Below are 15,304 nucleotides of genomic sequence, written 5' to 3' on the forward strand. Positions count from 1 at the left end.
GCTTCAACGACAGAGCAGAAAGGGGTTTCTGCATCGAATTATTACGGGTGATGAGAAGTGGATCCATTACGAGAACCCTAAACGAAAAAAGGCCTGGGTGAAACCAGGTGAACCAGGTCCATCACAACCAAAACGAGATATTCACTGTGCAAAGGTTATGCTGTGCATATGGTGGGATATGAAAGGTGTGGTGTACTATGAGCTGCTGCAACCGGGTGAAACTATGAATGGAGAACGTTATCGACGACAATTAATGCGTTTGAAGCAAGCTCTGGCCAGAACACGACCAGAATGGGAGAACAGACATGATAAACTTATTGTTCAACATGATAACGCTCGCCCACATGTCGCAAAACCGGTCAAAACCTATTTAGAAAATGTCGGATGGGAAGTTTTACCCCACCCGCCGTATTCACCAGACGTTGCTCCTTCGGACTACTACTTGTTCGATTGCATGAACAACGATTTGATTGGACAGCGGTTTACTTCTTCAGAAGATATCGAAACATGGGTCTCTGACTGGATCGCTTCCAAGGATGAGGACTTCTTTCGCCACGGAATCCGTACATTGCCTGACAGATGGGCGAAAGTGGTGGCTAGCGATGGACAATATTTTTCTTAAGGTATTTATGTATTTTGTGTTTGTACTACAGCTTCAATGTGTGCGTACCAACCGCACGAATTAATTCCTAGACCAAATAATTTTGATAGTTTCAAGGAAGATAGTATAAACGTACAACTAGAGAGTTTTATACACTTTTGATTCATTCGCATTCAGTTTGTTTTGCTCATAACATCGAAATAAATGGAGTGATGAGCGAATGTCCATAAACTATTAAAATAGATCTTTTTTTATTCCGAAATTTTTAGCAGAATCAGTGATATAGAGGAAATAATTGATGGTAACTCACAGGTTGCGTGCTTTCGTCCCCCCGTTTCCATCTGGGAACTTGTTGTTCTGATTAAATTTAACAGGTCAAAGCTACTTTAAAATTGAAGTCATAAAAGTGCTGTGAAGTTCGAGTGGTATGTTTCGTGTTCACATGGTAGTTGTGAGACCTATATATACCCTGACTGTAAACAAGTTTCAACCCAAGTGAAAGTTTTTTTCACATATCAGTAGAGAAAGATTTAGAAATAAATAAAATAAAAGTTATATTGATCAGAATTAATCCTAATTCCTCTTGTCTAAAATAAAGCCAAGTAATTATTATTTGTTTTACTTTAATAGAGTTAGAGCAAAGCCGATAATTACCATAATTTAGTTTTTTTTTTTTTTTTTTTTTTTTTTTTCACGAGTCATCTTTTGATAGTTTGCAATAAAAATAAACAACATAATGACGAATATTATGCTTTAAAAAAGGAAACAAAACTTATGCTATTTTGAAAGAACGCGTAAAATAGTGCTAAACGCCAGTTTGGATGTATACGTAGGTGTTAAGTGATAACATGATGATGTTTTCCAATGGATTTAATTGATATTTTACTGTGTTTCTTCGCCTTCATATTTTACAGCTTCGGAACCTTTTGCTGTGAACCGATCTTCACTTCTAAATGACACTGTCCAGCCTACAAAACAGAACCAGATAAATGAAGAAAAGAACCAAATGAACCAAATGGATACAGATGAACCACCGAGTAAGTACGAATTGTGTGTAAATGATAAACTAATCATAATGATCGTCTACCTTCATGAACATATCTAACCGTAAGAGGTCCCAACATACCCCTTCATAAAAAATCATCTTGTTGACCAGCACTGCAGTTGGATGAAAGTTCTAATGAAATAACAACGATATTTATGGCATAAATAAGGTATATTTTTTAAGAATAACGCCTATAAAGTGTGACTTCAGGTTTTCTCCAGGGAAAACATTTAAATCATACGGGATAAAGAGTAGTACTGCCAAAATACTGGTAATCCATATTGAAAACAATCGGAGATATGGCCCGGCAGGGTGCGAAAGCATAAGGGGTTTTGGGAGGGAATTCATCCACTGAATATTTTTTTTGAAGAAAATTCCCTCCACTAATATCATGCTGGGAGTTAAATAAAGCCATCTTCTCTTATTGTGATAGGGATAGAGAGAAAAAAAGTATATAGCTTCCGGAGGGTACATCAAAGTTTCTGGAATACAAGAAAATTAATCGAGGACTAAACAATTATATTTGGGCACGTTAGTAGACGATCACTCTTTGATTCTGCAAGATTACTAACATGAGTTAGCTTAATATTAACTTTACACCTAGTAATATAAAATATAATCATAAAAACCAATATAAACAATATTTTCATCTAACTTACGACTTTACAAGACGTAGTGATCTTCTTCAAAACGTTTACCATTATATTTGTTAAATGGTTGACTTGTGTTCGAGTTTATCTGTACTTTTTTCTCTGTTCGAGTTCAGTACCATTTTCTTGTTTTTGATATTAGCGTCCTTTGTTTTCAAATTTAGGGTTCCTCTCAGCCTCCGAGACTATAATGAGACGTAGATTTACTCTTTAATGTAGAAAAAAAAAATGAAATGAAATCTTTAAGTTTTACGTCCCACGGTTATGCCGGATAGGCTAAAGGAGACGATGATGGTGAGAGATGAGTGAAATGGTGGAAAGAAAGTGGGAGGAAATGAGAAAACCCACAAGCATGGTGTTTGTCCACCACAAAGTCCATGCGGCGGGAGCTGGGATCGAACCAGGGACCCCAAGCACCGGAGGTGAACGCTCTACCAGTGAGCCACCGCGCCCCCTCTTTAATGTAGAATCTGAGCCACAAGAGCTCCTATCTGGGTTTCCCGCACCATAGGCGGGAACGGTAACTAACTAGTTAGGAGAGAACCCATGTTGTGTGTAGGAACTTCTAAGGCATTGATATTGAACAGTTTATTCCTGTTAAAAAATAAGTAGTGGAGATAACAGCAGAAAAGCGATAAAAATTAATAATAATAATAATAATAATAATAAAAGAGAATGATGCATCAGTTATCTCATATTATGATGAATTTAACGCCAACACTGAAAACGTTTCAGGAAATTTCTACTTAGTGAGTTTAAATTAGAGTAAAATCAGAATAACTTGTATTTTCTGACAACTCTTCCTGCTGTGGGTAGAACGTTCTGATAATAGCACTTACCGCTATTGAGTATGTTTAACTTTTTCTTTTTTTAATCAGAGGAAATAAACCCTTTCTGTTCACATATAGTCAAAGTGTGTAACGAAAAAGATACGTAAGCTGGCAGAATGTTCAGGTTCTTTCAAGTAGAGCATAATTATTAGAATGACGCTGGTGATTCTTAAGATGTTAGTCCGTCCATCCGTTACTCCACACGATAACAATTGAATTAAAGCGATTTTCTAAAAGTTCTGTTTCTTCCAAGAGATAGCTATAGAGCATTATCTCGACCGACCACGGGTAAGGTAACTTTAAAGGTGGTTATCCGTATCTCATTTTCTACTATTGAAACAAAAGTTACAATTGTAGAATATTAGAAGTTACACATCGTGCCGGTAGATGACAGCAGATATTCTCCAGTGGTTAACATCTACCAGACAAAATTGAAACTTCCAGGCCTGATCCTTTTAACTGCCTTTGGCCGAGTTTATTGTGTTTCGTCATTTGTTCTGTAAAGACTTTATTTTTGTTTGTTTGTTTTGGATAGCCCTCGTATTTTGTATTAAAAAACAAGAATGTTTTGAAATATTAACGCAAACAGATATCTAGCTAAAACTTGAAACTAAATTTTCTGGTTAAATAATATGAAAATTTATAGTAAATATTAATGTACTTTATTATTATTATTATTTTACAGAGAAAAAGATGGCGCAAGAAGTGCAGATCCAGGCCCAACCGCCAACGTTGAGAAGTGAAATGGCGAAGTGCGAGTTCTGTGGGAAAGTGGATTATCGCTCCAAGTTCAAAAAGTCCAAGAAGTTTTGTAGCATTTCATGTGCCAAGAGGTACGTCTGGAACTGCAAACAACACCCATTTCTTCATAGAAACTTTTCAATTCTTCATGTTTTTACTGAAGAAATAGCTTCCTGTCTTCATTACATGTTTTGCAAAATAATTAGAAGTATTTACGCATGCATACCATAAGATCAAATCAAATTATAGTGACACTTCATTTAAAAAAAAAAAAAAAATCGAAACACTAATGTCATGCATGAATTTGTCTCTATTTTATTCTGCTTCCTGATTTCTGTTATAGGATAGTTTTATCTCTTATTGTGCGAATGTAGCAACCTAATACTTATTGTGGAATGCATTTGTTTTGTGGTCTATTTGTATGATTATGTGAGTAAGCTACAAAATTCTGAATACTCATGAAACACGCAGTGAAATTTTTTTCGTTTAAAACTTGTATCTCATCCTGAAATAAATACATGTTTACTCGTCTTTCTAAAGTTGTGGTAATGTTTAAATAAGTGTATAAAATATTTGAGGCTTCCTTTTTCATAACAGGCCCTTCTCCAGATATATTTGAAATCGAGGTATTGAGTTTAGTGGAAACTGGAACTCTCATATTATACAGAAAAATATTCTAAAAACATTAAAAATTATTTGAATTTTTGCCACTATATATAAAAAAAAAATGTAATTCATGGATTAAGGCCCTTTAGAAACGGATGTCTCATTTTCAACAATCTTTCTGTTTTGTTACTGTTTTATTTATATATTTGCTTAATTGAATTGTTCATATTCTCTGTTATATTATAATAAATAAATTACTGTTATGTTACCAGAGAACATGTTCTAGTAAAAAGTACGTGGCACCGAATAAGAACTTTTTGGAATTCCATTCATTCGTTCTTGGTCTAGTTTTGTTTTTAAAAAAGAAAGAAAAAGGAGGTCAGAACTAAAATGCAAATATTAAAAAGAGTCTAAAAGAATTCAGTTATAGTAAAATAAATATATAATTTTAAAAATGCATGTAAAATCTTACATACTACAATCATTAGCCATATTTTAGTTCTATGATGTAAGAGTTTTGTTTGTCGTTATGACTGAAATAGAAAATAGGTGAAATTAATTCTTTACTAAGCATTATACCACTAGATTTTATTATTGCTTTATAGCAGGGATTTCCATCCTTTTCCCAAGGCTTTGGTACACTCTCCAAATTGATTGTACCATTTTTAATGAAAAATTATTCCTCCTCTCCAATATTCTTATAGGCGCAACCTGATCCCGAAAATCACATGTAGGCATCGCTACTCTATAGGCATATAAACTAATTTGTTGCTTATGTTTCGAATGCTTTTCTGTGTTATGTGTCAATAAACGCATGTTCTGAATGTTTTAAATAAACAAAATTACGCTATGGAATTCCTTAGCGCAGTATTTGTTTGAGTGACGCGTACTCCATGTGTATAATCTGCAAGTAAAAGACTGCGCCGTCGTAGGTTACGTACCGTTAGTGTGTTCCATAGAGATATATTTACTTATAGGTACAATGTTGGTTGCAGCAAACGTGTTGGTATGTTCAAGCCAGCGGCCCAAGTACAACAGGAACAAAGTACAAAGAAGCCAGGACCAAAAAAGCCGGGGGAGAAGAATAATAAGGAGTGGGTAAGTACATGTAGTAATCATAAACTTAGTTTTTTTTAACACTTCAAAATGTGCTTCAACTTTACTTTCATCACAGTCATGTGTGTGTGCGCAGAATTTTTCGTGGGAAGGGGTGTATAGGAAATTTGTAGTCCATCATTTTTACTTATTTATTTATTAACTAACTAACTACTTATGGCTTTTTGACATAGAAATCAATTCTTTGTCCTTGTTCTCTTTTTGTTTATATGTTACCATTCCAATATTCATGGCACCGTTTTCAAACAAACAAACAAAAAAAAAGCTTATAGTCTTTGGCAATAATCTTTCTGTGATCCATCATTTAATTAACTTCTTTTCATCTGAATCACCTCTTCGTCCCCTAAAACTCCCGTCAATAGAAGACCAAAGTGTTTTCAATATGTTCTCTTTCCTTTTATAATTGGTTTTGAAATTCGACAATTTTATTACTGCAGTACAAAATATCAACATTTCTAGATTGGAGTTAATTGATTAAGACATCTGAGAAGGCAAGTAGATTAAACACATTTTTTATTAAAAATATTTAATCTGTTTTAAATGAAAGCAATCATCTCATACTTGCTACCCATGAGGACTCCAATCTGCTATTTAAAATACATAGCGTGACATGGGGAAATTATTTCAAGTACCTATAATTTCTATGTATTTCAGTTTTATAGCTCAATGCAGTATGATATGTGTTATTTAGCATATCATTTAAACTAGGCAAGCATATTTTTTAGAAATAGTGGTTTTAGTAGCTATTGCAAGCAATAATAATAATTAACTTCTTATATCCGCCACACAGGGTTTTCATAACACTGTCTGGCATTAATTTTAAAGATAGCAATTTATTTTAAATGTTGTTAATAATGTAGGTGCTTTTACCATGTTCCAAGCCATTATAAAAAAATGCACTTTGGTTGTTACAATAAATGATATGATTTACCATGGGTGCTCCCATTTTGTTATGCTATAGGGCAATTATAGCAACGTTCTCTTTTAACAAGAATATAAAATTTTGAAGAATATAATGCATCAAAACAATGCTTATTGGTACTCTGTTTAAGATTTGCTGAATTTGAATATATATATATACCTACCCTAAATAGACATGGATCATTTATAGTAGAAGACAGTACAATGACAGCGAAAATGTACAGATAGGTTTCTAGATATAAATATGAATTTTTCCCAATAGATTCGAACTTGTATTTTTACTGAGAAGTCACTAGTTACGTTGTGCGTTTTAGTAACTCTTTTAATGTAGATGACAATATAAGCTATTTACATTATCTAAAATACATATGGAGGTACATTTTTAAAATAAATTGAGCTCGAAGAGTGTATAAAAGTCTGTTTGTGAATTTTCATAGTTGTATTGTTCTTATTTGTTTCTGTAGAATAAAAAAAAAAAAAAAAAAAAAAAAAAAAAGTTAACAGTCGATTGAACTGTCGAACGTTTTTATTCATAACTGCCTATAAGGGCGGATTTTCATGCAAGCGTCCGTTGCCTGTGATTTCTATGTGTAGTCAACAGAAAGTTGTGTTATATGTAGAACCCGTACTTAAACAACTTTCTCAATTGGCTATTCAACCATATCGCAAGCAAAGAACACAATGCACGCTTGCATGAAAATCCTCCTTAAATAGGGATAGAAAACATCATTTTAAAGGGTATAAACGGGCCTATTACATGATTGCCCGAAAGTCAGTATATTGTAAATACAATAGAAACGAGAAGACTTCGAAATAATTCCGCCAGGGTTTAGGGCAATTCTGGCAATTAAAAAAGTTCAAAAAACAAATACTCAAATTTCTCTTACAGGGATTTTTGTTCTGAATTCATGCAAATAATATAGAAGTAAAATAAAATAATCATTGTATTTGTCAAAATTAAAACGAAGGATGTTATTTAGACATAAGCAGTTAAAGTTAAGGGCTACGTTTACCTGCCATAATTACTCCACCTCACCGTAAAGAAAATTATTGCTTATGAATAGCAGAAGTATCCCTTTTGTATCCAAGGGAGATAACTTGGTGTTAGCTGATCCTGCTTCTTCAATTTTTAAATGAGTCTTAGATTTACATTAAGAACCACCTAAATATATAAATCTTCAATATTTTGTTCAATAATTGTTTATAAATGCTTGAAAAGTTATTGTAAGACACTAAAAATTTTATACTGAATTTGTAAAAGATAATACAAAATATATATGGGAAATGAAATAATCGTAAACACTGACAGACGATCACAAAAACATGAGTAAAAATACAAATAAATGTCTTTGGACAGAATAGTGTTGATATTGCATATCACAAAGCAAAATAATATTTGAACAATAGGATTATTATTAGTAGTATTATTAGCCAACCCACTAGCGCGGGGTACTGCTTGGCGTGAAAATATCAGCTGACTACTATAGATAATGTACTCAGTATCTATATGCCACTATTGTTTTAGTAATTAATCTATAGTTAATTGGGTTCTGTTTACGAATACATTGATTTAGAAATGTTTGCTTTCTAAAAAATATTTCAATTTGCGATTGATTTGGGAGTTATTCAGCCCGGGTGACATTTTTGGTTTGTGTACGAAAAGAGCGACTCACCGAGAGAGTTTGCGAACAAAATTAAAGTAATAGATCGGGTTCTACGTATATAAAAATACGTACATGTCACACGTGTAGTATATTTATTTAACTTTAAACAAAATACTTGGCAAAAGTTTTCATCGATATCCTCAATGAAATCGCAGGGCTTTATAATGTACAGGGTGGCGCCGAGCCGACTGGCACATTTCAAACATGAATATTGCGCAGGCATTATAACTTATATTGGTTGGCGGGCTGGGAACCGAAAAGGAAAGAATTCCACGTTATATGCTGTCGCATGAAACATCATTTTACCTCAGTTCGTACAGGGTGGCGCGGAGTTGACTTACATATTTCTAAGTTAAATATTGCGCAGGCGCTATAGTTTGGATTGGGTTACGGATGGGAGATTGGAAGAGAGTAAAATTGTTATTTTATAGGAATACCATAGCAGTTACCATAGACATCGTTGGATTGTTGAATAGTTTTTTTCTGTGTTTGTATGTATTACGAAACGAAGTCGGTCATTAAAGTGCAGCAATTGTTCAGACATGTAATTGTTATCTGACATTACGCTGAAGGTCCATTGTAACTCCTGCAGTATTCTTATGAAATGGCATCCTATCCACTTTCTATCCCCCAGCTGCAACCCACTCCAAACTATCGCGCCTGCGCAATATTCAACTTTGAAATGTGTCAGTCGGCTCCGCGCCATTCTTTACGTACCATCTCAATAAGATTTCCGAGAATCGACAGTGATAAAAGATAGTTACTGAGTTCTTTATTTCCAATTTTTTCATTGCATAATGATTTTAGTGAGAAGAGAAATGAATCTATCCTTTCTGGATGGTAGAAAACTTTTCATATCGACTTACAGAAAAGTCATTTAGAGACAATTTTGGGTGATACGGAACATAATTAGTTCGAACTAGGGTCAACAAGTTATAGCATGTATCAAATATTTTCTTTATTTCTTATGTGTTTTAACTAAATATATGTACTTCGCTGTTTGTGCCTGTCCTTTTATGTATTTACTATATTTACTGAATATTTAGAAATTAAATTTAAGTTCGGAAGCTTATTTATTTATTTTTATATGTTAGGAACAACCACAGCAGCCCGGTCAACAACAACAACAACAGCAGTCTTTGCCAGTGAATCAGAATCAGAACCAAAACCAGAACCGGAATTCAACGGGGCCAACGGACATCACGGACGATAACACGGACACCAATGACTCAGCGTCCGGGCCAGAAAGTTCTCTGTCTCCTTCAGAAGCACCGGAAGTGCCTTCTGCAGAAATGGCGGAGGATAGTTCGGCCTCCGATTCTGTGGTTCCTCCGCCTCCACAGTCCAAGGTCAACCCTCTCAAATGGACGGTAAGTAAATATAATTCAGGTGTGTATTCAAAATAAGATACTCAACTTGGAAAATGTAAAATATCCAGAGAATTCTGGAGATTCTTTTGTGTTTTTATAATTAGAAGACTTCTGAGATTTCTTAATTAGAAAACCAATAATTCCGATGTTCCGATCCCGTGTACCTAACAGAAGTTCCTTCTCAACCAAATGACAGATTATTGCTTCATATTCTCCAGACCTCCTCATTTCATTCTGTCGAATTAAACTTGTTAGTTCAGTAGGTAACAAGGGCACTACAACCTCTCTAATTTGTGAGATTTCAAATAGAGAATTGCTACAAACTCTAATACTTCATAAATTAAATGGGTGTTTTGTTCTTTCCTAGTAAACGGTTAACTCCTGTTCCGCTGACTTGTTTACGTATATTGTTAGAAACAATCTGTAAAATAAACAAAATAGTTTCCAGTAAAATAAACGTAATTACTACAATCTAAATATTATTGACAAGAGGAAGAGAAAGTGGTTGGGACATTGCCTAAGAAGAAATTTGATCATGAGAGACATCCTAGAGGATATGTTGGCGGGAAAGAGAGGGAGGGGGCCAAGGAAACTACAATTAATGGATGATATAAAAACAGAAAGATCATACGTGAAGACGAAGAGGTTAGCGGAGGACCGTGGAGCATGGAAGCTTCTCAGCTGCGTCAAGTAACCTGCCAAATAAGGGCAGAATACCTATGATAATGATTATGATGATGAATTACATTTTTTGTGACACAATAATGTGGAAGCAACATTTTATATTTCTGTTATGCGTCAGGAACTACATATACAAAATACAATGCCTCATTGTAAAATAGAGCTTGGACCATGTAAGATCTTTTTAAAACTGGAAGCCTGGAAGTTTCAATTTTCATTAAGTTGCCCATCTGCCGAGTTCGTTCACATATTTGTGAAATCAATGTAGTGAAAGCTACAGATATCAGTTCTTCATAAATTGCCCAGTTGTTTAAATTGAACGTTTTCTGTGGAATCAAGTGTGGCCAACTTTGACAAGTAGCACACCACACTGCTAAGTTGACAACTTTATATATATATATATATATATATATATATATATATATATATATATATATATATATATATATATGATAGTCAATAGATATAGCCACATACTATCAACACACTATTAAGTGGCTCCTTTTATTGTAAAGCAATGTGGCAACATAGACAGGTTCACTGTATTTACACAATTGGTCTCCCATAGCTGCACAGAATTGTGTCCAAATAAGCAGATGGTTAACTTAAGTGGTTTTACTGCAAGTTGCCCATCCTTAATTCAATCGTTCAACTTTGACAAGTGATCAATTAATTACAGAAATAATTATGTTAAGACAAAAATTGTTATAGGGTGTAATATACGTATTTCTAATGAGGCAATATTTCATTTATAATATAAATAAATATTAAAATTTATTTCTGCAATATGAAAGCATTTCAAACTGACACACAATCATAGTCAACGTCTTGCGAATAAAATCAGAAAAATAAACACACTGCTGAACAAGACTGCACTTACTTAATATAAAAACACATTTACACGTGACGTTTCGATCTTCTAGCCAAGATTCTCATCAGAGTGTACGTCTGATGAGGATCTTGGCTAGAAGATCGAAACGTCACGTGTAAATGTGTTTTTATATTAAATAAGTGCAGTCTTGTTCAGCAGTGTGTTTATTTTTCTGAAAGCATTTCATATAATAAATATCCGTTTAGTTTTACTATCCGCTGCTGTGAGTTCGATTATGTAATTTCTACGTTCTAATTACCTTTAAAACCTACGCTGTATTCTTTGTTCTTTTATTCCTTTAGCTTATGATGATACGTGCAGCTTAAAATCCTCAGTTCCAGAAAACATATGGAACATCAATCTATCTTCCACTATATCTTTCATCATCACCGATTACTTTTATCAATTTTTGAATTAAATTTACTATGATGCAAAATAATTATTAATAACGTTATTTAGTGATATACATATCTGGGACGTAGGTCTGTACCTAAAGATATAAAGCCTCAATTGAGCTTACGAAAGAAAGAGTTGACTGTTACGTTAATTTCGAGTAGTTACAGGATTGTTGATAGGAAACAAGTCGATGTTGAGATCTTAACGAAGATTACAGAAATAATAGAGAAATTTAGTAAAAATTATATATAATTGCGCTGAATTACTAACGACAGATTAATAAAACAGGCAGGATGAATCGAGTCGTGATGTATTTCACATGCTAATTTGTATCTTAAGATTAACGATATTTGCTGGCGGATTTGGTAACTACGGCACAGAAGTAAGTTAAAGTATCCAAACGTTGCCAGACATGTTGGTGATTAAAACTCGGCTAATTTGATACGGATTTAGTTACTTAAACAGGCTTAAATGTACAGTAATAAAACATGTAAAGTTAGTCATCTTCATAGGCATATCTATAGAACCCAGAAGACAGCTACACTTATCATCATTCCATAGTTATCTCCCTATGTCTCTAAGGGCGATTTTTACAATCTCCGGGTGAATTTCTGATAAGCTCAGAAGAGGACAAATGCTGGGTACATATCCGTCTTACAGTACTGGATAGTAATGCCGGGTATAACTCTGACAATTTTTCAGAAAATCCCACAGCTGGTTCTAAGTTGTCGTTTTCTTTGCGGTTAAATGTTGCTGATGAATACAGGTTTAACTGAACAGTAAAACTCGTTAAGGTAGACACCACCTTAATTTGACCACATGTATATGAGTATTCCGGGTAGTAAGATCGAGTTCAACAAAAACTTGTTTTCTGAAAATGCACTCTGGTCAAAATAATGATCCATTTATTTTGAAACTGTATTTTCAAAAGAAAAGAGAAAACTATTTTCATAAACTATACATATAGGCAAGAAAACTAGCTGCCATGGAGTTGTTTGGTTTTATTACTCCAACTTTTTAAATGTAATTTCCGAGCGTTCTAATTGCATGTAACTTTTGTTGAATTGCTCGGTATTACCCGGAATGCCTTATGTGATAAATGTCGGGCAGTGTTGGGAAAAGAATTTATAGTACTAACACGGAAGAGTCAATTTGTTATAAATATGTAATAAGCTTTTGATTGAAAAATAAAACAGATGTGGATAATGAATTGACCGTGCGCTTAGAACATAACTTGTTAGTCATATTCTTCTTTTGAGTTGCATAACCTCTCTTGCTCAGACAAAATAGATAATTGTATATGTTATTATATTGCAGGTTGCAGAGGTATATGAATTCATCAAGGCTCTTCCAGGGTGTTCAGACTACGCCGATGACTTCGCTATTCAGGAAATTGACGGCCAGGCTCTAATGCTGTTGAAGGAAGACCATTTAATGAGTGCCATGTCAATGAAGCTGGGACCAGCTTTGAAAATTTGTGCCAAGATTGACACAATGCGAGGTGACGTAAAAGAAAAGTAAAGTTTATGTGGAAGTGAACTAACGTTGTTTAGAGAAAACAGATGGTTAAATTAAGAAGTGCAAACAATCAATGCAAGTGGATAATTTATAGTGAATGCGAGTTTTTTTTTTTTTTTTCTGTGGATAATGAAATAAACATCACAGTGGTGAAAGAAGAAGATAACAAGAAACGAGGCGGTGTTTCTTGATTTGTGTGCAATGATATGTTTATGATAAAATCGTGCAATTGTGATAATTCAGTGGGGCAAAAGAAATCACATACTATATTATTCGTCTACACAAACGTAGTAATGGAAAGAGAAAATAGTGATAAAAATATGCCTTCTCCTTTATAAAACAAATAATGGCCTTGAATTCTTTCAGATGCCTTTCTTTCTTTAGTTGTTTTGAACAAGACGTAAATTTTTTTTGTTCTTAAAAAGAAACAATTTCTTTGTAGCTTGTGGTTAGGAACTGATTTATGTCAATCACAAAGAAAAAAAAAAAACAAAGTGAAAGAAAGTGCTCATATAATACATATATGCAAAACTTTCAAGTGTAAAGTTGCATAAATTGTTTTATTTTTTTTATTTACAGTTTCTGTAATGTGACATACAATCATTCAGTGCTGGTATAAAAAAAAAGAAAGAAAAAAATAAACTTCCATGTAGTGAGTGTGTGGAGCATATCAAGGTTCAGTTTCTTTTTTGAAGAATAATTATTTTTTTAGAAAACAATGAAAAACGGAAGGAAAGCGGTGCTAGAGAGAAGACCCCGAAGAAACTTGCTAAAACTTTCAGGTCTTTTTTAAGTTTTATTTTTGTTTCTCTTAACCAGTGCCGATAATTTGCTAGAGAGCGCTTCCTTTCCCAGAACAATTAACGCAGTATCATAATTTATTTAAATTTGTTATTAACATTTAATTTAGCTTCACGAATGAGAAGTATACATTGATACGGACAATGATTGTTCCTTGGGACAAATGAAAAATGAAATACTCAACTTCACATTTAAATGAAGGAGTCTGAGCTAACGTTTTTTCAAAGACTGACGGATTTTTCTTAAGGCAAGAAGTCATCAGCATTAATGGTGGAGTGTATGCGTCAGCAACGAAGATGTTTTATTGGTGGTGGAATCAACTTGTAGAAGGAAGAAAAGGATTGTAAATATGTGATCGGGTTCTTGAATTAAGCTTTGTACGGCACTTTTTGTTGAATTTAGTTCTGTCTACCCCAAATTTATATGAATTAACTACGAAAAATATGTTGGTTACTTCAATTTTTGTTTTTGTGTAAATTTTCATATCATACGAGAGAAGTACAAGAAAAGTTTTATTTTCTATCAAGCGAATAGGTAAAATATACAAGTTTTTTTTTTTCAATAAATGTATTGTAAAATACATATTTTAATGTTGCAGTACATGAATCATGTTGTATATGTCATTAGATTTTTTTTTTTTTCAGTATGAGAAATTTGGGTTTATAATGAGACTTACATTAGCTGATTACCCAGATAATTCACACTAATCAAAAAAAAAAAAAAAAAAAAAAAAGTTATTATCCGACTTCCAGTATATTTTTTTCTGGAACACCCACCAACCCATCAACTTAATGATTTTATGGATGAACATACTCTGCCTATTGATGAAGATGTAATAATATAATTTGTTGATCATTAACACAATTGGCAATCGCCGACCGAAGTACTTAATAAAAATCCCGCGAATGTTTTCTCTGTGACGTAAACATAATTTCGGTAAGCTACTAAAAACAGTAGATTGTCCCATTCGGAGAAATGTGTATAGGATTTTTTTAAAAATGGTTGTTTATCACACTGAAATTCGCACAATCGTAAGTTAGACAATTCAGTATTTTGTGTCTAAATAAAAAACATAAATAACCAAAAATGATACATTTTTTTTTTAATTTACTTGTGTGTAAAGATAAAAAGTTTTTTTTTAAAAAGGAGAGTAGTGGATCACCAGGATTTTCGAACAAGACTATACATAAAAATGTATGGTAACACTTTCAAACATTTATTTTAAACCATCTGTGAAATTATCACTGGTGTGAAACCTGAATTGTGTAAAATAGTACATTCAGATCTTTTTTCTTAGCTCTCATCTTACAAGAATTTCTCTCATCTAGGTGTCATGTCTGACCCGACTAATGTCCAAACGATAATTTGACTCTCTTGCCTCACACAGCTTAACATGTTCTGTGTCACTGTGGATGTCGGTTGCTCAATACTCCGCCTTAGTTTGAAAGGGGATACTATCTAACAGTGAGTAATGGAACTACACGGAACAGCTG

The 15,304-nt window shown here is 33.6% G+C and overlaps 1 protein-coding gene across 7 annotated transcripts in view; it reads left to right on the forward strand.

Moving 5' to 3' along the window:
• LOC145668849 (uncharacterized) overlaps positions 1 to 13,652 on the forward strand; it is a 276,188-nt gene extending 262,536 nt beyond the window's left edge. For 6 of the 7 annotated variants that reach the window (XM_081737052.1, XM_081737054.1, XM_081737056.1 and 3 more), the window contains 5 exons: positions 1,516 to 1,638; positions 3,812 to 3,959; positions 5,451 to 5,571; positions 9,269 to 9,544; positions 12,810 to 13,652. In XM_081737052.1, the coding sequence (XP_081593178.1) occupies positions 1,516 to 1,638; positions 3,812 to 3,959; positions 5,451 to 5,571; positions 9,269 to 9,544; positions 12,810 to 13,013 (872 nt within the window). In that variant the 3' untranslated portion in view covers positions 13,014 to 13,652. The remainder of the gene's footprint in view (positions 1 to 1,515; positions 1,639 to 3,811; positions 3,960 to 5,450; positions 5,572 to 9,268; positions 9,545 to 12,809) is intronic. The other variant, XM_081737051.1, reaches the window with a different exon arrangement.
• The last annotated feature ends 1,652 nt before the right edge of the window (positions 13,653 to 15,304 follow it).

The sequence above is a fragment of the Thermobia domestica genome, chromosome 13, assembly GCF_964235325.1.
Source record: "Thermobia domestica chromosome 13, izTheDome1.hap1.1, whole genome shotgun sequence".
NCBI classification, from domain to species: domain Eukaryota; kingdom Metazoa; phylum Arthropoda; class Insecta; order Zygentoma; family Lepismatidae; genus Thermobia; species Thermobia domestica.